General features: G+C 47.2%; 1 protein-coding gene across 2 annotated transcripts in view; it reads left to right on the forward strand.

The window, feature by feature from the left end:
• Positions 1–24000, forward strand: part of LOC137420825 (talin-2) — a 432847-nt gene that overhangs the window by 234169 nt on the left and 174678 nt on the right. For both annotated transcript variants that reach the window (XM_068106240.2, XM_068106243.2), the window contains exon 21: positions 19810–19976. In XM_068106240.2, the coding sequence (XP_067962341.2) occupies positions 19810–19976 (167 nt within the window). The remainder of the gene's footprint in view (positions 1–19809; positions 19977–24000) is intronic.

Consider the following 24000-nt stretch of genomic DNA (forward strand, 5'->3'; position numbering starts at 1 on the left):
CGTCATCCGCTCTGTCATTCGGGGGAGTCAGCCCTTCCTTATCATTCGGACCAGATATAGTTTCAAAAGCTCCGAGGTGACGAAAAATGTAACTCACAGAGAGAAGAGTGCATGCTTGGCCAGATAAGACCATGCTTGGCCAGCCAGATAAGACCATAAAATATATGGGTTTGTTCACATGAGTAATTCAAAGCATGTTTATACAGAGTCAAGCGTCGCTGTGATTAATACAAAATTATATATGGTTTTAACGATAGGTTTATGTCTGCAATCTAATCATTCTACTAGCGTTACACAAAATCACGCGCATGTGAGCGTGATTTTACGACCGGCCTTATCTAGCCTCGAAAAAGCACACGTATACAATTGTCCAGCACGACCGAAGCGAGCCTTTCCTCATTTTAAACACAAACTGAAGCATGTTTATTGTAATTCAGGCGCCGCTATGATTATATGGAATATAATTAATGTTTTTTAAGTTTATATCTGCAATTCGAGCACTCCACTTGAAACTACACATTCCACGCGCGTATAAACGTCCGCCAGCCCGCGGCTCGAGGCGCCATCTGCGGACCGAATCAGAGAATCTATGACCGGGCTTTATCTTGCATCGAGAGGGCACATGGAGGACGAGCCATCCGTTCAGCACGAAATGCATCGAGTACTTTCCCATTTATCCCCAGCAAAGCGAAAAACCCCTTTATTTACTTATGTAAAACATTAAGCAACATTTTAGATCAAAACATATTATTCGACCGACGTTTAAAACAGAATTCTAAGCAATAAAGAATCTACGACTTGACATTCCTTCCTCTTGTCTCGTCGAGACAAAGTATCTTAAGAGACAACGTGCCACATCGGGCTTTATTGAAAAATAATTGTGTAATGCGGGTATTGAAAAAATAATTGTGTAATGCGGGTATCTCCCAAGGGCATATCGTGCGCCCAAAGCGCCTCGCCCGTGCATTTGGCGAGCGTGTCGTGTGGTGCGTGCTTTGAACCTGAGGGCTCAGAACATGAAAGTCCATTAACGTTTCGGATCCACAACGAAGGTGTCTGGTCCAGATGAGGTTCTGCTCCGCCAGAGGGCCCATCACCTCCCCTGCGGAACTTGCTCCCCCCACCCTTTGCAGACTCAGTCCTTGCAGATCTTCGAAGTTAATCAACGATCATGCCCATGAGGTCCCTCACGTGCTGCTGTTCTGGGGAATACATAATATTGTCAGTATCTTGTGTCTCAATTTCCTGGTCAGGGTACAGAGCGTAAAAATCCGATTCACTTGAAGCATTTGAACTTAATACATATGGAGCAAAGAGAGGAACTTCCTTTATGTCAAAGTCTCCCTTGGGCGCCTGGTCGGCTTGCGGGTCTAGGATATCCACGTCGGGTCCCTCGATCGCCAGACCCAGCGTCGCAATCAGATCCATAGTTGGGTCGGAAGGGGGCGTGCAGCTGTCAGCTTGTAATACATAAGCAGCGTTAGCCAGTACACGCAAGGGGTTTATAGCACAAGTATCACAGTCATCACAGACACCGTTACAGGCAGCAGCCAGTTCCCACATGGGATCCGCACAAGTATCACAGTCGTCACAAAATTCAATACAATTTTCTGGAGCGCTGGTCGCAACTGCCTTGTTGAAGGACCCGTTCAGGTCGACGGCCTCTGTGGTCAGAGCCATAGTCGTTGTCGGCGGCTTCTTCACTTTCCATCCTGTAAAATACTTTCTCATACAGAGGAGGACTAGAGATTTCATTAGTGCCCCCCAAATTACTACCCCGATTATCACAGCCAGTGCGGTCAATAACCACTTCACTATGGTGCCCGTCCATCCCTGGAACCAGTCAGTGAGCCAGCTAAATTTATAAGAGTTCTCGCGCGCGATCCGATCGATTGTCAGGGCGTGGCTAGTTTCCCTTAGTCTCACTATTGCGGCTGACACTCCTTCAGATGGATCGGGTATGTAAGTGCAACATTTTCCCTCTATAATTCCGCATACCCCTCCTTTCTCTGCCAAGAGCATGTCCAAAGCCACCCGATTCTGCATCACCATTGTACGCATGTGAATTACCGTGTCCAATAGTATGTCATGAGCCGTAGCGGTGTCGTTTGCCACCTTTTCTAGGGCCAAAGCCAATTTGTCTATCCGGAAACTATCCATGACTGTGCCCGCTCCTGGGAAGAAGAAACCGAACACCTTTTCCCATAGACTCCCGTGTAGTTTAGTGGTTCCATCTTCGTTCATGACTGACCTCTTATAACGCCTGTCCAAGGACTTTGGGTCTAGCTCATCCAGTATCTCAACGTCAGGAAGGACTGAACCCAGATAACATGTGCCCCCCCAATTATTTGGTAAATAGGGGTAAGCCTTGTCGCCGCATATAAACATTGTCCCATGGGGTGGGACCAGGTGGGTGGATAAGCACTGGAGTCCCTTTACCACCCCATTAATCCTACTAACCCCCCTAGAGAATGTTATAGCCGTTATGTTGTGGTTGTGTTTATCTTGCAGTACTATTCGTAATGTAATCCCCGAGCTCCCTTGTCCCAGCTTCCCCTAGCTACTGTTGCTATCAATAGTATCGCACCTATGATTAGGCCCATCCTTACTGTGGTTGCTGTGGTGTAGTGTCTGGTGCTTGTATGGCCAACTTACAGTGCGTGGCGTGGATCCACGAGGTCTTGCCCTCGCAAAAGACTGCCGTTGGTGTAGTCAGCAACACCTGGACTGGTCCCTTCCACCTTGGTTCCAAGGCGTTCTTGCAGGTGAAGTGCTCCACGAACACCTGGTCTTTTTCCTCTGGTGGAACACCTGGTCCACAAGTCTCCTGGGAACGCCTGGTCTACAGGTCTCCAATTCATCTATCTAGATTCAATTCATTCAATTCATAGTTTCATAGAACACCTTTTCTCCAATTTCCTAATCCACTTTTTTCAAGTGGATCCAATTTTTTCCAATATTCAATTTTTTAATTCAATCCCATTTAATCCAGTCCAATTCAAATTAAATTCAATCCTTCTCTCAGCATCCCATTACCTGTTTCCAACATCAATAAAAATAAAATTATAAAATTAATAAAAATCAATCATCTCAAATCTCGAATCAAATCAAAAAATCAATCAAAATCATAAAAATCAATAAAATAATAAAAATAAACGAAAATTACTTCAGCTAGAGTTTCAACTAGACTTAACACAAACAAACCACCATTAACCTCCATTAACACAAACAAACCACCATTAACCTCCGTTAACACAAACAAACCACCATTAACCTCCATTAACCTCCCCCTATTATTTATTTATTTTCACGAATAAACAAATAATAGAAATAACCTGGTCTACTTCCAATTTCAATTCTGGTCAGTTCTGGTGTCTGGTCACACACAATGTTTTCCTCACCCACTGTGATTCGCTCAAAATAGATTCTCACTGTTATGTCTGAAATTCGTCTCATGAAAACCCATTCAAGAGTCCGGTGTAACAGACAGCCAAACACATAGACACGCCGAAGACCCCAGGGTACCCATCAAACTAGCTTGTCCCCAGATCCACAACACAGCGAAACATGTAACTTTACTAAAACTAGAACGGGCACTCGGTAGAGCGCATACCTTCGCCGCAGCTACTTTTGTTGCCAAAATAAAAGACTACAAGATCTGTGTAGCAAAGCCACACCTACGTTGTCATGCGGGAAGATTTGTTTCAAATTAAACCATTCTATCCCGCCAAAAGTTTGATATTGTAATCACATCCATGACCTTTTCATGACCTTGACCTTTGACCCGATCGATTCCAAAATCTAATCAAATGGTTCCCGGATAATAACCTATCATCCCACCAAATTTCATGCGAATCGGTTGAATACTTTTTGAGTTATGCGAATAACATACACATACACACACACACACACAGACATACAAATAAATACACAGCGATCAAAACATAACCTTCCGCTTTTGCGAAGGTAATAATCACTTACTCGTAACTAATACTCATAATAACTCATAATTACTTATGTAATTACTCATGCCAATACTTACTTAAAATAATGTAATATCCCAATCTTCACCCCCTATGCAAATCGAAGCACCCCGGACAATCCACAACCAATATCAACCACTGTAGCCGCCTTCCCGACTCCAGGCAGCCACACGCAGCCACATACATCTCCATTCACGTCACACAAGACGACAGCCAACGAGTGTGTCCACCACACAGAAACCTTTGGCAATGCAACAACCGAACTCCCAGACGACCAACAACGGAACATCCAATCCATTTCCATGGCTCACCAAGCAGTTCCAACTTAATCCAGCTTCACATACCGATTTCCCCAAAAACTCGTGAAACTTCACCCCCATTCTGGAAGAACCCTGGACTAAACCCTGACACCCTAAATAACTTCAGACCCATCTCCAACCTACCCTTTCTGTCAAAAGTTTTGGAACGTGCTGTGGCCACTCAACTCAAACATCACCACTCTGCCAATAACCTGTATGAAACATCCCAATCCGGATTCTGCTCCAGCCACAGTACTGAAACTGCTCTCCTCAAAATCACCAGCGACCTTTTCTCTCCTCTGATGCCGGCAACCTCAACATTTTCATCCTCCTCACCTCAACGCCTCCTTTGACATCATCAATCACACCATCCTCCTCACCCTGTTTAGACCAGCTTGTGCCTATTAAACCCAAATCAGTTCACTCCCAAGCCTACAAGGACCACCTACAGCACTGCAAAGATGTCCTCTACTCCACCTACTACCCTCAAATTATCCACTCTGGCTCCGGAATCCCAAAAGCACTCTTCTCTACAATAAACAAACTAAATAAACAAATAAATAAACAAACTTTACAACGTGAACAAACTCCTCAGCGCCCTGGATACCACCACCTTGCTCCACACACCTGTTGGTGCACACCTGTGCACTCACACCTGGTGCCACCTGCACCCTCCTTCCTTCCTGGACCATTCGGTCGATCCACCACCAGTCCTTCACAGTAGAAACTGCATTTCCTTTCTTGCATTCAAAGCAAAATTGACAGCATCTACAACAGCTTAATCACCACAATTCGCTCCATCCTGACAAACTGCATCACTGAAATAAAATCCTGGCTTCAGATCAGCAACCTCGAACTTAACTACGCTAAATCTGAATTAATCTTCATTACCCAAAACCGCTCACCAAATTCACCCATAACTTTTCCCCCAACATCGATGGTTTCCCAGTATCCACATCCCTCGCAACCGGAATCTTGGCACCATCTTTGACCAAACCCTCTCCTTTGACAAAATACACTAAACAGATCATAAAGACAGCCTTCTTTCACCTTAAAAACATCGCCCGTGCATCCATCCCTCTCCTCCATGGCTGCAGAAATCCTCATCCATGCTTTCATCACCTCCTTCCATCTCCACCGCCTCTTACACTTAAACAGATCACAATTACTCACTCATACACTGTTGCATCATCGAAGCTAACTACTCCCTTTTGAGACCTGCGCTTCCCAGTCGCCTCTTATACTATTGCGCTACCCAGTCATTATAATCCACCGGCTCCCCATTCCCCAGAGAGTCTAGTACAAAATCCTCCCTTTTGACCTACAAAGCCCTCCATAGCTTGGCCCCATCCTACCTGACTGACCTCCTCTCCAGACACACTGTAACTCACAGACAGACAGACAGATAACAGAGGCGTATCACAAGCCCCAGCAAAGGACATCACCTCTCCAGACAGGCACAATATAATCCACAGTATCGAAATGCCAGCTTCTACCTGAAGCCTCGCAAAGCCAAAATCCATGCATGCGTGCTCCATCATGCAACCCGATCTGTACTCGGTGCGCCCCCATAATCAGCGAGTTATAATAACCACAATATCTCTGGCACCCAACTCGTGATACCACAATTTAATCCACGTTACTTGCATCTCTTCATCCTCCCAAATGTCCTCCATTTAACGTGACTCAAATCCATCTCAAATCCCCACAGCTCGATCGAACACGTCACTGTACTCGGCCCGGTTAAATTAAATTCCAAGCGTACTGTACCTGACGCTTCCACAACAACAAAAAACTCGATATTCTCTGTCCACTAATTACGTACATGACTTCAGTTTAACCAACAATATAATGTCCTTTCCTTCCAGATTTAGGTTCTATATCCTGTCGTTAAAGCAACACCCTGTAGACTGACTCCGCCTGTCGTTCTTCCAAGGTTAGTGAATTCCCTCTGACCTTTCCCTTGCATATCTCGAACAAAGGTCAACTAAACTTTAAAAGGTCAAACTTCAATTGGGGTAACCAGCGCTTTATTATTCCGCAAATAATACAAGTCCGGCGACATTCCCTGCAAGAACTCCGCATCCGGACAGACAAATGACCATTATTGAGGCTCTACATCGCAAAATGCTAGCTTCTACGAATCCAACAACCGTATAACTCCACAGACAGACAAACACAACCACATCCTCCTCGCGCCCACACCTTGGCACAAGCCACACCACATACCGACAGTTGAAACCTCGACCGTCCTCCTTCCTCGGATCAGCGTTCTGTTGAAAACGTGACATTTCTGCTCAAATTATTGAATTTCCAAATACTCTCCCTGCAGCGCCCGTGAGGCGTGAGGCAGCTTGTCCCACATTATCTGCCTCCAGACCCATATGCGTTTTAATAACTTAACCTTACCAACATCGCTTGCCAGCAAACCCTTTATCCGGCGCATCGATCAACACAAATGCATCGATGCATCTTCCAGCCGCCACTCCGCACTGTACCTCACTTACTGTATGAACAAGACTTCCTGTTTGAACTTGGCACCGGAAATTAATTACTCTGTCTTGGAATCGTTTATTTTAGCGTTTAGAAAATCATTTTAGAAATCGTTTATTCCCCTTATATAAATCCATCTTAAATAACGTATTCGTCCTGTGACATTGCATGGCATGTATGTCGCAGCCGGCCACTATTCCGACATGGCTCGTCTGACATGAACGTCCGACATCCAGCGTCCGACATTCAGCAAAGTCGCAATGACCCACAGCCCCTGCATTTGGGCACACATCCTCCCTGAGAGTGGGCGAGTTATCACCGGCACTCTGAGCAAATCTCATGCTCTGAACCCAATTCAACAAACTCAACAACAACTGCTCTTATTTCCCATCCTGACAACAACAATTACAACGACAACTGCCCAAAACCGAGAGCCCCCCATTCAGCGCACACGTGACTCGCGGTTCGCTCGGCTCCTGCCCGAACGCACAATAACTCTACCCAAACTTCCACGGAGCCGCACGGCGGAAACACAGGTTTGTACCACACTTTAATTAAACGAACATCGCCAGGATTCTCGGATAGACGTTAATTTCACAACACACACGACAAAAATCCGATTTAAATTCAGAGATCGCCGATCGACCTGGCACAACCATCTCAACGCGACGACGCCACGCCGCCCTCCGTCCTGGCGCGCACCCTCGTGCCTCCACACGAATCCCAACACTCCCAAACAGATGAAAATCCGGACTCAGTTCAGGACCTCACCTGTTCCCTCGGATAGTCGCTAGGGAATGTCAAGTAGACCACTTACAAAGCTTCACACCGAAACCCTCTGCTTTGCATATGTCATACAGACAAATACATTGGCCAGATACACACGTCAATTAACATCCCAATATACATTTATTCCTCATTCATATACGAGTGAGTCTCCCAGACTTCGCGCGAAACTCAGATCGACTCAAATCATGCCTTTCTCCAGCCACTCCCATATACAATCTTTGCTCATTCATGTTACGTCTTTCATTCAAGGAAAAGGATTTTTTCTTGGGACGGGTTGGACGGGGTGGGTTGAGGTGAAAAAGGGAAGGCAGGGCGGGGTGTTGGGGTGTTGCCTAGAGCCCCGGGACTGAGCTCAGGTCTTGGGGGGGTTGGGGGGTCTTGGTCTGGCATCTGGTCCAGCGGCATCAATCGCTGATTTACTTGCTTAACTGCTTACTTACTTGTCAAGCGCAAACGACCCCTCCTCTGGCCAGGGATTATTTAAATCTTTAGTTAACACAGCCCAGTCCTTTACTGGTCTTACCGCGGCAAAATGATGCCTCTTAAACATGAAAGATGCCGGGGTTCCCTTAAGGGGTTCCCCTTCTTTCATTAGCTTGCTTCCCATCTTATTGCTCTGGGCTGATCCTTCCTGGAAAGTTCTCGGCCTGGCTCAACCTTTACGGCTGTCCGACCTCACTTTCCCCTTTCCCTTGTTAACTTATAATGTTACCCTTATCGAACGTTATCTTTACCGATATCCTGCGCAATCCTTTTACTGGCCATGTTCTTATGGCCCTCTAAAGTTAGCCACAGCCCTTCGTTCCCTGGCATGCAATGGCATACCCCATCTTGTCTCTGGGCTGTTCCTTCCTGGAAAAATCTTGGCCACCTGGCTTCAACCTATATGGCTGTCCGACCTCATTTTCCCCTCCTGGTGCTAACTGTAACTTTAAGCTTACTGTTAAGTCCTTACTGGTATCCTTAATTGTTTATCCTGGCTTTAACAAAGCCACGTCATTCTGAGGCCTAAAATGAGCCTTTACTTACAATTTCTGTTCGAGTGCAGGCAGCGCGGATGACAGGGAAGCGGACTGAAGCCGTTCGAGGAAGCAAGGTACAAATTTGGAAAGATAGCCCTCTGGTATAAAACAATTGCTCACCTTAATCAAATTAGAGTGCCAGCGTCCCGGCCTCGGGCAGCCTTCCTCCTGTCGCCCGGGTTCCGCTTCCCGTCCTCCGCGTCTGTTGCGACCCCACTCCTGGTACCATTTGTGAAGAAGCAGCTCTTCGTTTGCAAAAGAAGTCCACAAATAGCCTGAAATGACGCAGCTTTTATTAAAAACCAACTTATACAGATCCGGAAGAAGCCAGACATCTACAGCAAGAACCAGCTTCATGCCACGTCCAGCCTTCCTGAAGCACATTGATTCGCAGTCCGTATAAATACTTGACAAGTTTATCAGAAAATCTCCGAGAGAACAAAGCGACTGGCGAGAGTCCCTCGCCGTCATCCTAGCCCCCACCGTCATCCGCTCTGTCATTCGGGGGAGTCAGCCCTTCCTTATCATTCGGACCAGATATAGTTTCAAAAGCTCCGAGGTGACGAAAAATGTAACTCACAGAGAGAAGAGTGCATGCTTGGCCAGATAAGACCATGCTTGGCCAGCCAGATAAGACCATAAAATATATGGGTTTGTTCACATGAGTAATTCAAAGCATGTTTATACAGAGTCAAGCGTCGCTGTGATTAATACAAAATTATATATGGTTTTAACGATAGGTTTATGTCTGCAATCTAATCATTCTACTAGCGTTACACAAAATCACGCGCATGTGAGCGTGATTTTACGACCGGCCTTATCTAGCCTCGAAAAAGCACACGTATACAATTGTCCAGCACGACCGAAGCGAGCCTTTCCTCATTTTAAACACAAACTGAAGCATGTTTATTGTAATTCAGGCGCCGCTATGATTATATGGAATATAATTAATGTTTTTTAAGTTTATATCTGCAATTCGAGCACTCCACTTGAAACTACACATTCCACGCGCGTATAAACGTCCGCCAGCCCGCGGCTCGAGGCGCCATCTGCGGACCGAATCAGAGAATCTATGACCGGGCTTTATCTTGCATCGAGAGGGCACATGGAGGACGAGCCATCCGTTCAGCACGAAATGCATCGAGTACTTTCCCATTTATCCCCAGCAAAGCGAAAAACCCCTTTATTTACTTATGTAAAACATTAAGCAACATTTTAGATCAAAACATATTATTCGACCGACGTTTAAAACAGAATTCTAAGCAATAAAGAATCTACGACTTGACATATATATATATATATATATATATATATATGTATATATATATCTTCTATCTTCTTCTATATATATATCAATATATATAGAATATATATATATATTCTATATATATATCGTCAATCTTCTATATATATATATATATATATATATATATATATATATATATATATATATATATATATATATATATATGTATATATATATATATATATATATATGTATGTATATATATATATATATATATGTATATATATATGTATATATATATGTATATATATATATGTATATATATATGTATATATATATATGTATATATATATATATATATATATATATATATTGTTACAGATACGACTTTGATGGTATGGTGGGCCGAGCGGGATGGCCGCCGTATCCGTACAAGTTACCACAAATTACCCGACTATACTCGACGTTGACGAGCCGCGCTATGCTGGCTCAATAGGAAAGAGAAGACACCCGGCTGGGTTACAATCACACAATACGACACCAGGGGTTCAGTTCTCAAGTATATTCGTACGGAAAAAGGTTAGATTACAAGGACAAGAGGGAAACATAGGAAGGTGGGCACTTAAACACACTCTTATATTAACCCTAGACAGACCACAGATAAACGGGACAAGGCTCACTCACACGGGGTTTGATGGCCAGGAAAGCGGCAGTCGATGGCTCAGGTGCACCTGGCTCAGGGACAGAATCGCGTACGGTGGTGTCCGGCAGATGCGGGGAGGTCGCTCAGCGCTCGTGGGTCGCGACTTTGGTGGAGATGCCGGGGAGGTCGCTCAGCGCTCGTGGGTCGCGACTTTGGTGGAGATGCCGGGGAGGTCGCTCAGCGCTCGTGGGTCGCGACTTTGGTGGAGATGCCGGGGAGGTCGCTCAGCGCTCGGGAGGGTGGCGTCTTGTCCTTCCAAGCTCGGGGCGCATCTCACGTCACGTCCGGCGCGGGGCCGCGTATATCCGGCGGGGAGTCACGCCCTCGCTCGTTAGCTCCGCCCCATATGGCATCGGCCCATGGCTTCTCATTGGGTGCGGGGGTTACCGGCTCCGCCCTTGACGAGGGGCCGACAGGGAGCCCCTTCGTGGTAACCCCGTGGAGCGCGTGGTCAATGGCGGCTAACCGAGCCGGAAGGAGGACGCCCACTCCCCATGCCGTCACCGCGCCGCCCCCCTCTTTTGTTGTTGTTGTTGTAGTTGGCGCTTCTTCATGGGGAAGAGATGCGGAGAGGTATGGGGAGGTCCTAAACTTCCTAACAGGTGCCATATAATCACATTCTGGTGCAACGAAGAGTCATAATTAATGGAAACAAGTCCTTAACTGACATAGATTAAGAATAACTAGCAAGATGTCCTATAATTGTCTACGGGTGGTGCGGGGGACCTGGGCACGACATTTAATGGGGGAATGAAGGGGAAGATCGGCTCTAATGGGTGTTGTTTACAGACAATGGGACTAGGGAATGGGGTAAGGGGAGAGTTGGGGAGTATCGGAGAAGATAGGGGAATATTTACAAGCGGATATGGAGGTCAAATTCCATATTCGCAACATTGCACCCTTCTCTACCCTCGGGGCGTCCCGACCCGATAAATTTTTACCTACTTTAGTGTGGCACGCAATGTAGTTCCCTCTACTATTAACTCTACCCTGAGTGCGACAGTTTTACAGATATTCACAAATGAGTAAATATGTCCCCCTGCGACGTTGCACCCTTCTCCTCACAGAAACACACCCACAGGATAACCGAATCCGGAAAGAATTCTCAAACTAAACATACAGCCGGTAGGGAGCATTATTTACAAGACTACGCTGCTATTTACACTACGATCCAGGACCTGTCTTTGGAGGAACACATGCAGATGTTATGCATAGAGAGAGCGCGCTTGCCAACATCGATACACCAACCCACGAGTGCTCTGTGGCCGACGGCCTTTAATAACGTGCAGAGCACCCTTCCCGCGCATCAAAAGCACCACCCCACCACCAATCGGTGCAGTCACCATTGTTCATTGGAATAAAAATAAATTCGACAACCCCTAACCCTGCAGGTGTCTCTTGCTCTTCTTGTGGTGCACTTGGTGTTACTTAAAAGTGGTTCACCTGTATGGCATAGGTGCCACGTTGACCCATAGGTCCATCCCCGGGTGGTGCTTGGCCGCAAACGAACTGCGGTCCATCGTGGGTGGCCACAAACATTGCGGTCCATATGGTGTATCGATCCCGGCAGCAAGCAGCGAAAGTGCAGGCCCACAACTGCGTCGCCAGCACCTCTCTCTCCTCTCTCTCTACCCCAAAGCCAGATCCTCGGAGGTGGGAGACAAAAACAAGACAAGTGAGCAAGGTGGTACGGGCGCAAAAGTGCACGCAATGCAAGGTGATGCACACTGGGGGCACATGGGAACCAGGTGAGACAGGTACGTTCCTACCGTACGCCCCCCCCACCAGGTAACCTACATGGCCCCTCCCTTACCCCTTACTGTATCAACAAAACACAACACTACCCATAAACATCTACTTTACAAATCCACAAACATCCCTACTGTCTTCCCCGTTCCTCCCATATACCAAATTCGTCTTCTCTCCCTCCTAACCAATCAAATTTGCCATTTTCAACTCTCATCAAAATTTGCCATTTCCAACTCAACATCAAAATTTGCCATCACCAATTCATCATCAGTCCCTCCTAGGGAGGGAGAGATGGAATCACCCCAATGTCTCATCCACGTCGTGATGCGTCTCACAAATCCAACAGCAATTCTCATTTCTGCAACACAAACAAAGAAAACACAGGTGTGGAGTCATCATCATCACCACAGGTAAGTGGCTGCGTATGGTGCGACAGGTTCATCAATCCTAACTATTTCCTAAATGACTTTAACAACTTTACACTACCCGGGGTCTTTCTCCGGCCAACCCATTGGCCCTCTTACACTATGGGTTCTAAAAACCAATTCCCATTGGCCAAACTGTGGTGCTCTTCAATTTGGGGTCTCACTCCCCCGATTCATCTCCCGGTGCCCTCGTACAATTTCTGGGCTGTGGCGTGTACCTCTCCCAGTGGGTCTACCCACCTGCACCCCTCCACCACTGCAGTTGCCTCCGAGCTTACCTGCTCCTTACCCTAACCTAACTACCAGGGGAAGGCCCTCTGGCTCTCTCCCCACTCCGTGCCCTCTCTGGCACTGGGCTGCCCGATCCACACCCGGGATCCTCAGGCACCCACTCACAACTACCGGCTCCCAGAGCCCACCTGCGGCCTCACCTGGCCGACATCCTCACAGTGGTGGAGTGCCCAACCAACTACACACACTAACAGGCTACACGCCCAGCCATTTCCACAACACTAATGCACCCATTCACAACACCATTCTGCAACCGCACCACAAATGCCAATATCCAACCACAATTTACCTGCACCCTCTACCTAACACTTACACTACCCGCCCCGGGTGCTCGTGAAAGGGGTCCACTCTTCCCCCATCCACACCTTCGCACCATGCACACCACTCCGTACCACTCACTCCAACTCTCTCCACACACCTGTACTTGCACACCTGTGCTCTCACACCTGGTGCCACCGGCACCCTTCTCTCCCCAAGCGCATTCGCGCTGATCCACAACACTCACTACTCATACACTGCTCCACACACCTGTCCAGTTGCACACCTGTGCAATCACACCTGTTCAATTCTCACAAACACGGCATCATCTCAGCTAACTACTCCCTTCTGAAACTTGCGCTTCCCAGTCGTCCCTTTAAACTATTGCGCTCCCTCGTCATTATCATCCACACTAATCTACCTGCGTCCCCACTACAGGTATCAGTCACTAACTAACCTTAACGTCACCTAATGTCAATCCTCGCTAGATCCCTACACACCATATCCTAACCCACCCGGGCTAGTTTTCACTGCCATACACCCCCATAAACTATTGCTCCTTTGCCCCACACCTGTGAGGGATGGTGGATTTGCCATCCCACCACATCGGGGGTCTCTCACTACCAATTTTGCACATCAAATTTCAACAAATCAAAAATTTGGCCAATCACTGCCCATCATCTGCCAATCACTACTGCCAATCCTTTGCCAATCATCAAATTTTGTTTTTCTCTAATTTTGGGTCCAAAACACTAACCTCATCACCCAGTCGACTCACTAATACCTTTCGGTGCGCCAATCCCTGTCCAAAGCCCGGCTTCGTAAAGCCAAGCAATGGATGCTGGTTGTTTTGTGCCAGCGGCTGAATGCGTCCGGCACTCGGTGCAGGGACGGGGGCTTACCCGGGCCGAGATCCCACGCATCACCTCGGCGCGGAGCCATCCAATGTCCCGATCTCGACCTGCCGGCACGTCTCAACAAGACGTGGTCGCCATAACGACCCTTCCTATCGGGCTGCCCGCTCCCCCTAGTGGAGCACGGACGCGGCCGTTCAAAGCGAGGCCCAGCACGCACCGAGGGCCCGATTCGGCTATAAGTCGTTCTCAACTCTACCCCATCTAACGTCGATGCTTCACCTGGACGCTTACACCCCGCAGCCCGTTCCTTGCTCACACATCCAGCCGTGCCCATGCTACCTTTCCTTACGCACCCAGGTACACCCATTCCACTCACAGCCTTGGTCACACACCTGACCACCGAACACTTTGGCACACATTCGTTGGTCGCACACCTCACCAATACACCGCTTCGCACCCCCTCCTCGGTCACCTCCTCTGTGACAATCACAGGTGTGCCCTCATTCGCACACCCAACCACGTGCCTCACCACCAATTCCAGCGTGCATTCCCACTCACGCTCTACCATTCCAGGTGTGCATCCTTCCATCCCAGGTGTACATCCTCGCTCACCTGTCACAACTAACTCACGCTCCATGTCACTCTCACTACTTTCACCTCCATTCCTGACAGCGCACTCACCCTTACTCTTGACAGCACACTCTTTCCCCATGCACCTGTCCGTCACACACCTTTCTCGCGCACACTCTCCCGTTACACCCTCTGTAACACTCACCACAGGTGGACACTCTTCCTTACTTCTGACAGCGCACTCTTTCCTCATGCACCTGTCTGTCACACACCTTTCTCGCGCACACTCTCCAGTTACACCCTCTGTAACACTCACCACAGGTGGACACTCTTCCTTACTTCTGACAGCGCACTCTTTCCTCATGCACCTGTCCGTCACACACCTTTCTCGCGCACACTCTCCCGTCACACCCTCTGTAACACTCACCACACCACGCTTCCATGTGCTCCCTCGCACACGCGCTACGACCGACTCACTCTCGCCAGCACACTCACTCCTTGGCACGCACTTTTTCCTCACACACCCCAGAGTCGGACTTTCTTGCACACCTCCATTTTCGCACACCAGACCTGTCGCACACTTCACCCACGGCCTCTCACGAACACCCGGGTCCATCTCGACCCCCAAGCTCCTTAAATCCCCTGGCGCATCATACGCACGACCATATTGGTCACCACTTACACCGGGTCCTCTTCCTCTTCGCTTCTCCTCCATCACCTGCGAATCCCTCATCCGGTTAATGAGCACATCATCACGATCCGAACACAGACTTTGGACCAATTCTTTTACTTCCTCCTTTATCTCTTTCTTATCCTCTCTCCGTCGCTTCTTAATTTCGCTCACCCCTTCTTCCACTTCCTCTAATTTTTGCTTCATCTCCTTCATCTCTTCGTGCGCCCCTTTAAGTTCTTCCTCTAACTCCACTTTATTTTTTTCTATGTGCTCCCGCACCTCCCGCTCTTTAACCTCCATTACCTCTACCACCTTGTCCATTTTCCTCGTCAGGTCCTCTATGCCCCCTTGCAATTTTACAGTCCCCTTTCTCACCTCTTTCTCCATGCGCTCCTTACAGTGCCTCACCTCCTCGCGCACTCCTCCGACCTCCTCACTCACACCTCTTCTAATCTCCTCTCCCTCTACCCCATTTTTCACTCCCTCTATCTGATTCTCCTGGGCAGCCATTCTATTTTCTACCCCCATTAACCCATTTTTCACCTCCTTTATCCCGTTGTCTAACCCCTCTCCGGTACCCCTCGCTTCGTCCCTCATTACCTCCAGTTGGCCCTCCAATCGCTCACTCCGAGCCCTCATTCGGTTCGTTATTTCTTCAATTTGGTTTCCCAATCGCTCACCCTGAGCATCCATCCGGTTCCCCATTACCCCCATTTGGCCCTCTATTCGTTCCATAAGGGCCCTCATTTGCAACATAAAAAGGTTCGGATCCACCAGGGGCGCTGCCACGGTCACGGGCGCGGTGACCAGCGAGGCGCCATTTTGCGCGTCTGCTACCCTCGCTGCTTCGCTCTCCTCACGTCCCTCAATTTGGTCCTGGACCGACCCTGCCTCACTCTCCCCTACCGGACCCCAGCCGTCTTGATCCGCCATAGCGCGACTTGCAAAACTCGAGTTTCGTAAAACAAAACAAATTTCGGCCGCTCCAAATTTTGACCAAATTTTTTTTTTTTCCTCTATTCGTTTTTTTTTTCCTTCAAAATTTGGTCGGGCCTCGAATCCCACTCCTGACACCAATTGTTACAGATACGACTTTGATGGTATGGTGGGCCGAGCGGGATGGCCGCCGTATCCGTACAAGTTACCACAAATTACCCGACTATACTCGACGTTGACGAGCCGCGCTATGCTGGCTCAATAGGAAAGAGAAGACACCCGGCTGGGTTACAATCACACAATACGACACCAGGGGTTCAGTTCTCAAGTATATTCGTACGGAAAAAGGTTAGATTACAAGGACAAGAGGGAAACATAGGAAGGTGGGCACTTAAACACACTCTTATATTAACCCTAGACAGACCACAGATAAACGGGACAAGGCTCACTCACACGGGGTTTGATGGCCAGGAAAGCGGCAGTCGATGGCTCAGGTGCACCTGGCTCAGGGACAGAATCGCGTACGGTGGTGTCCGGCAGATGCGGGGAGGTCGCTCAGCGCTCGTGGGTCGCGACTTTGGTGGAGATGCCGGGGAGGTCGCTCAGCGCTCGTGGGTCGCGACTTTGGTGGAGATGCCGGGGAGGTCGCTCAGCGCTCGTGGGTCGCGACTTTGGTGGAGATGCCGGGGAGGTCGCTCAGCGCTCGGGAGGGTGGCGTCTTGTCCTTCCAAGCTCGGGGCGCATCTCACGTCACGTCCGGCGCGGGGCCGCGTATATCCGGCGGGGAGTCACGCCCTCGCTCGTTAGCTCCGCCCCATATGGCATCGGCCCATGGCTTCTCATTGGGTGCGGGGGTTACCGGCTCCGCCCTTGACGAGGGGCCGACAGGGAGCCCCTTCGTGGTAACCCCGTGGAGCGCGTGGTCAATGGCGGCTAACCGAGCCGGAAGGAGGACGCCCACTCCCCATGCCGTCACCGCGCCGCCCCCCTCTTTTGTTGTTGTTGTTGTAGTTGGCGCTTCTTCATGGGGAAGAGATGCGGAGAGGTATGGGGAGGTCCTAAACTTCCTAACAGGTGCCATATAATCACATTCTGGTGCAACGAAGAGTCATAATTAATGGAAACAAGTCCTTAACTGACATAGATTAAGAATAACTAGCAAGATGTCCTATAATTGTCTACGGGTGGTGCGGGGGACCTGGGCACGACATTTAATGGGGGAATGAAGGGGAAGATCGGCTCTAATGGGTGTTGTTTACAGACAATGGGACTAGGGAATGGGGTAAGGGGAGAGTTGGGGAGTATCGGAGAAGATAGGGGAATATTTACAAGCGGATATGGAGGTCAAATTCCATATTCGCAACAATATATATATATATATATATATATATATATATATATACATATATATGTATATATCTTCTTCTATATATATTTTTTATTTATTATTATTGTATTATATTTATTATATATATATATATATATAAAAGAAAGTTTTTGTTTGTTTGTCTGCACGCGCTAATCTCCTGAACGGTGAAAGATAGGAGGAAACCTCTGAAACAAAAAATGTTGGGACAGGCCCCGGGAAGGTTATAGGCTAGGTGGCGAAGCCGGTCGAGGCTGCCTCAGCCGGGCTGGGCCCATTTCGCAATTAAAAGCTGAGCTGAATTATAGTCGTCAATCTTCTACGGCTGCGAGTAAAAGCTGAATTATAGTAGTAAATTAACGAAATGCAGCTGTGGCTGGATAGTCAAACTCCGCTGCTTCGCAAGGCCGCGTTTTATTCCTTTTTTAGTGCAGAAGATTAAATTCATTCAAAAAGAACCCGGGCAGCGCCGGGTGCATTCACCTAGTTTATAATATTTATATATTTATATATTTTATATATAACATTTTTGCAGTTTTCCCTGATTTTTTTTTTTTTGTTAAGTTTATCCATGCAAATGCACATATAAAGATGACATAAACAGGCCGAACACTTAATTCAAACTAGAACGACACTCTTTGATGTCAAGATGTCGACCAATATGCCTCTGCCCACATTATTACATAATTATACATATTTGTACCAAGTTTGATTTAAATCCCTTCATCTGTTCTCAACTATTACATTTTTACCTGACATGACCTCTGACATTTGACCTCTTGACCCCAGAATCTAATCGATTCGTCTTTGTGTCATTGTACATACTTGTACTAAGTTTGGTGAAAATCCCATCACTGGTTCCCAAGTTAGTGCAGTAACAGGATTTTCCATAACATGACCTCTGACCTTTGACCTTTGACCCTGTGAGTGCAATATCTAATCAGTTAATCTTCCCATCATTATACATACCTATACCAAGTTTGACTTGGATCCCTGCAGCCGTTCTCAAGTTATCTCGGTAGCGAAAACCTATTACTTAACAACTTTATTGTGGAGTGCTCGCCAAGTGACTTAAGCACTCAAGCAAGCACTCCAACGAAACGGTTCGATAAGGAATGCAACTTCCGCTCAAGATTAACAGACAAAAGTCTGAATGCCTGCGTGAAGCTTAACTTGACCAGCTATGAACCTGACTTCAAAGAAAATAGGAAAACGATGCAGTATTCCATTAGAAAAAGGCAATCTTTTCTTCCTCTCCTTAAGATCCGTTTTGCTTTTAAGCACATAGATCTGCAACGAGATTCCTCCATCCTGCTCGGTTTTGAGCATTCCTCTCTGCATACTCCAGTGCCATTCCCCTTTGACCAAAGTTCATTTTCAACAGTTCTCCATGTTTCTTGGCCTTCACCTCTTCTTTCCCACATTGGTGTCCCAAGCATAGCTTCTTTAGTCAGATGTCCCCCTTGTTTTCTCATTGTATGTCCTACCCATCACCAGTCGGCTACGTTAATTGTGTTTAAGTTGTATGATTGGCTCTTTGTACACCAACTGCTCAAGGTTTTAATTTAGTTTGGTTCTTCTACACAAAATGTTGCCGATCCCTGCCCTGGATGATTGGAAAAGTAAATGGTGCCTTTTTATCCTTGAGTATGAACTTTCCTGAGCCGGTTGTTTTGGTCACGGGGTGCAAGGCTTGGTTCTTGGTGTGGATTTGATTCCTACATACCTGCTCATTCTCGCCAACCCGCACTTGACAAGAGGAGTATGTATGAATGCTGAATCATCTCCAACATGAATTGAGGGAGGCCTTCATTCTACTGTGGACTGAAAAAGGCTTTATTAACTCTCCCACTTACAAGTTATTTATGGATTTACTCATTCATATGGGAATTACAGTACTAAAGGTATTTATATTTTTCATTTTTGTCAACAGCAATGAATATGAACAAGTGAAAACAGATTTTCCAAAAGAGTAATGTCAATATCCAGTACATTAATCAATCTGTGCTGGCATTTTAACCATGCTCAAAATACAGTGTGTGTGTGTGTGTGTGTGTGTGTGTGTGTGTGTGTGTGTGTGTGTGTGTGTGTGTGTGTGTGTGTGTGTGTGTGTGTGTGTCACTCACAAGGGTAAACTGCCTGTTTGCAGGTGAGATGGTGCGCCAAGCACGATTACTGGCACATGCTACTTCCGACATGGTTGGTGCTATTAAGGCCGATGCAGAAGCCGAACAAGACCAGGAGAATGTGAGGAAGCTGCTGGCGGCGGCACGTGTTCTAGCAGACGCCACTGCGCGTATGGTAGAGGCTGCCAAGGTGAGGAAGAAACCTTTGTTTGGAATGTTTGCTTAATGATGCCCTCTGCCTGACGTTGATTTACCTGTCTTGAAACGCTTGGCTTAAGTCGGATACTGTCTTTTGTTCGGATGAACAGGTTGTCTCAGTGTCTTCAACACACCTTTTCATCAAGCTTTCTCATCAATCTTGGCCCATCTTTCTTTATCGGCCAGATATTTTGAATTAGTTCAATTTTTGTCTTACAAGGCTTGACAAACACTTTGTTCTGAAACACTTGCTCTGTGTTGGCCTCAATGCATCACCTGAGCTCCTATCAAATTGTGATATATGGGCAACTTCTTTCTTTCCACTTATTTTTAGCCGCGTCGCAGACGCTGCTCATAGAGTGCCCTCTGCTGTTGTTGTTGTTGTTGTTGTTGTTGTTGTTGTTGTTCTTCTTCTTCTTCTTCTTCTTCTTCTTCTTCTTGTTCTTCTTCTTGTTGTTGTTCTTGCAGAGAAGACAAAACCTCGAAGCTACACCCATTCTGGGAACCATAGCTCCACCCATTTTGGGAGAGGCTTCATATAAACAAATATCCACCATTTTATTAACTCGCATAGCTTTGAGGCCTGTTTTGTAGGCCCGTGGTGTCTTCCTCTCTCACACAGTTTTCTTTCAAATCAAATTCGATATATCATTTCATTTTTCACAGTCGCTAACCTAGTTTTAGACTCGGTTGAAAAAAAACGGGAAGAAAATCCGATGAAAGTTGCCCTTTATAGAACGAAATGAATTCTCAAAGGCCTGTAACTTCAAGTCCATTGAGATATATTTTTTTTAAATCGCGGCATGGTCAGGCATACACCGCCCGAAATAACAGACGGGAAAATGCCGAGATATATTAAAAATTCGTCCATTTGATGACAATCGTCACGATGAAATATTTAATTTATACGTCGTCACAATAATGTGGAGAGGAGCATAGCTTCGTTCACGTGTCGCCACACACGGGAAATTGCCGAGATATATATTTTTTTAATCGCGGCATGGTCAGTCATACACCGCCTGAAATAACAGACGGGAAAATGCCGAGATATATTAAAAATTCGTCGCCACACACGGGAAATTGCCGAGATATATTTTCACTTTGCACAAAAATAACATCAAGTAATCGAATCAATAGGAATGTCCTGTGCCTATAACATCGACGTTATAGGCACAGCTGCATCTAGGCATTGTGTAACATCGACGCGGCTTTTGTTTTAATTATAACTTTTTGTACTTGTTATTTATTAGCTCACCTGGAACATAGTTCCGTGGAGCTTATGCAATGGTGCGTCGTCCGTCCGTCAGTCCATAAACACTTGCAACTTCTTCTCCGAAACTGCTGATGGGATTGTGACCAAACTTTGCACAAATGATATTTAGTATGTTGCAACTCAACTTTGTTCACAGCATGAAAAAAATCGGGGCCAAAGGGGGTTTACCGTGGGTAACAAAGTGGATCCAGGTTTGACCCACCAAAATAGGTATTTGCTTTCTTCTCTGAAACTACACACACACTATTTCGATGAAATTTGACCACAACCTTCATCACCAATGATGTACCGAAGTTTGTTCACAGCACTAAGAAAATCGGGGTTAAAGGGGGTCTACAGGGGATTGCCCCCCAAAATAGGTATTTGCTCTCTCCTCCGAAACTACATTCACAATTTTGATGAAACTTGATCACAACCTTCATCACTGATCAGCAGTCAGTCATGGCTGTCGTCTACCGCCCTCCCAAGCCACACCCATCATTCCTGTCTGACTTCTCCTACTTTCTGACCCAGCTATGTTCCCTCTCCCCCTCAATCCTCCTCCTTGGTGATTTCAATATCCACATGGACTCCACTGACTCCACAATAACCACTGACTTCACTGATTTACCCACCTGCTTTAACCTCACTCAACATGTCGACTTTCCTACCCATATCCGTGGTCACATTTTGGACCTTGTCTGCTCCACTGGATTAAATTTGCACCATCTCTCTGGCTCCGACCTCACCCTCTCTGACCACTTAGCTATCACTATGACAATCAACATCCCCACCCCAGCACCAAGGCATTATCGCACTATCAACTTCCGTAAGCTAAACGCTCTTTCACCTACCTCATTCTCATCCACCCTCTCTGAAAAAATGTCCACTTCTCCCTTTGTTGACCTCCACACCCCTTCCGACCTCACTGACTACTACAACCACACTCTCTCCTCCTGCCTTGACCAGCTTGCGCCTGTAAAAACCAAAACAGTTTCTTTCACCCATTCTGCTCCCTGGTTTACCCCTGAACTCCGCCTGATGAAAACTCGTGCTCGCCAACTTGAAAGACTCCGCAATAAAACAGGTCTCACAGTTCACTCCCAAGCCTACAAGGACCACCTACAACACTACAAAGATGCCCTCTCCCACGCCCGCTCCGCCTACTACTCTCAAATTATCCACTCTGGCTCCGGAAACCCAAAAGCACTCTTCTCGACAATAAACAAACTCCTCCGCCCCCTGAACACCACCACCCAGTCATTCACAGTAGACAACTGCATCTCCTTCCTCTCTTTCTTCCAACACAAAATTGACAACATCTACAACAGCTTGACCACCGCCGCACCCGCTCCCCCTCCAACCACCTGCCCCCCCTTGTCCTGCCATCGCCTGTCTCGGTTCTCCCCAATCTCCCCTACTGACCTCTCTGAACTCCTCATAGGAATGAAAACTGCCACCTGCACTCTTGACCCCATCCCCTCCAGCTTTGTCAAGGCCTCCCTCCCTGCTCTCTCTCCACTTATCATTGCAACAATAAACTCCTCCCTGTCTACAGGCATTGTCCCACCTTCCCTCAAAATTGCTGCTGTTACCCCCATTCTAAAAAAACCTGGTCTAAACCCTGACACCCTAAACAACTTCAGACCCATCTCCAACCTACCCTTTCTGTCAAAAGTTTTGGAACGCGCTGTAGCCACTCAACTCAAACATCACCTCTCTGCCAATAACCTGTATGAAACATTCCAATCCGGATTCCGCTCCAACCACAGTACTGAAACTGCTCTCCTCGAAATCACCAACGACCTTCTCCTCTCCTCTGACGCTGGCAACCTCAACATTCTCGTCCTCCTCGACCTCAGCGCTGCCTTTGACACCATCGATCACACCATTCTCCTCAACCGACTTGAATCCACCTTTAACGTTACCGGCACTGCCCTCTCTTGGATTAAATCATACCTCTCTGACAGACGCCAGTTCATCTCCATCAATAACTGCAAATCCCCCACTGCTCCCCTCCCCCAAGGTGTCCCCCAAGGTTCAGTTCTTGGCCCCCTCCTCTTCATCCTTTACCTGTCCCCCCTCGGTCACTTAATCCGCCGTCATGGTCTCCAATTCCACTGCTTCGCCGATGACATCCAGCTTTTCATCTCCACCAAGTCCATCTCCACCGACACCCACTCTATCCTGACAAACTGCATCACTGAAATAAAATCCTGGCTTCAAATCAACTTCCTCAAGCTTAACTGTGATAAATCTGAAATAATCATCATTGGCCCAAAAACGCTCACAAAATCCACCCATAACTTTGCCCTCAACATCGACGGTATCCCAGTATCCACCTCCCCTCACATCCGGAATCTTGGCGTCATCTTTGACCAAACCCTCTCCTTCGACAAATACACTAAACAGATCACAAAGTCAGCCTTCTTTCACCTGAAAAACATTGCCCGTCTCCGCTCATCCCTCTCCTCCACGACTGCAGAAACCCTCATCCACGCCTTCATCACCTCCCGTCTGGACTACTGCAATAGCCTCCTCTATGGTTCACCCTCAAAAATCACCAATAAACTCCAATACATTCAGAACTCCGCTGCCCGTCTACTCACCCATTCCCGGACCCGTGACCACATCACCCCCGTCCTTTACAAGCTTCACTGGCTCCCCATCCCTCAGAGAATCCAGTACAAAATCCTCCTCTTGACATACAAAGCCCTCCATAACCTGGCCCCATCCTACCTGGCTGACCTCCTCTCCAGACACA

Source organism: Myxine glutinosa, chromosome 2 (genome assembly GCF_964187855.1).
Source record: "Myxine glutinosa chromosome 2, kmMyxGlut1.1, whole genome shotgun sequence".
NCBI classification, from domain to species: Eukaryota; Metazoa; Chordata; class Myxini; order Myxiniformes; family Myxinidae; genus Myxine; species Myxine glutinosa.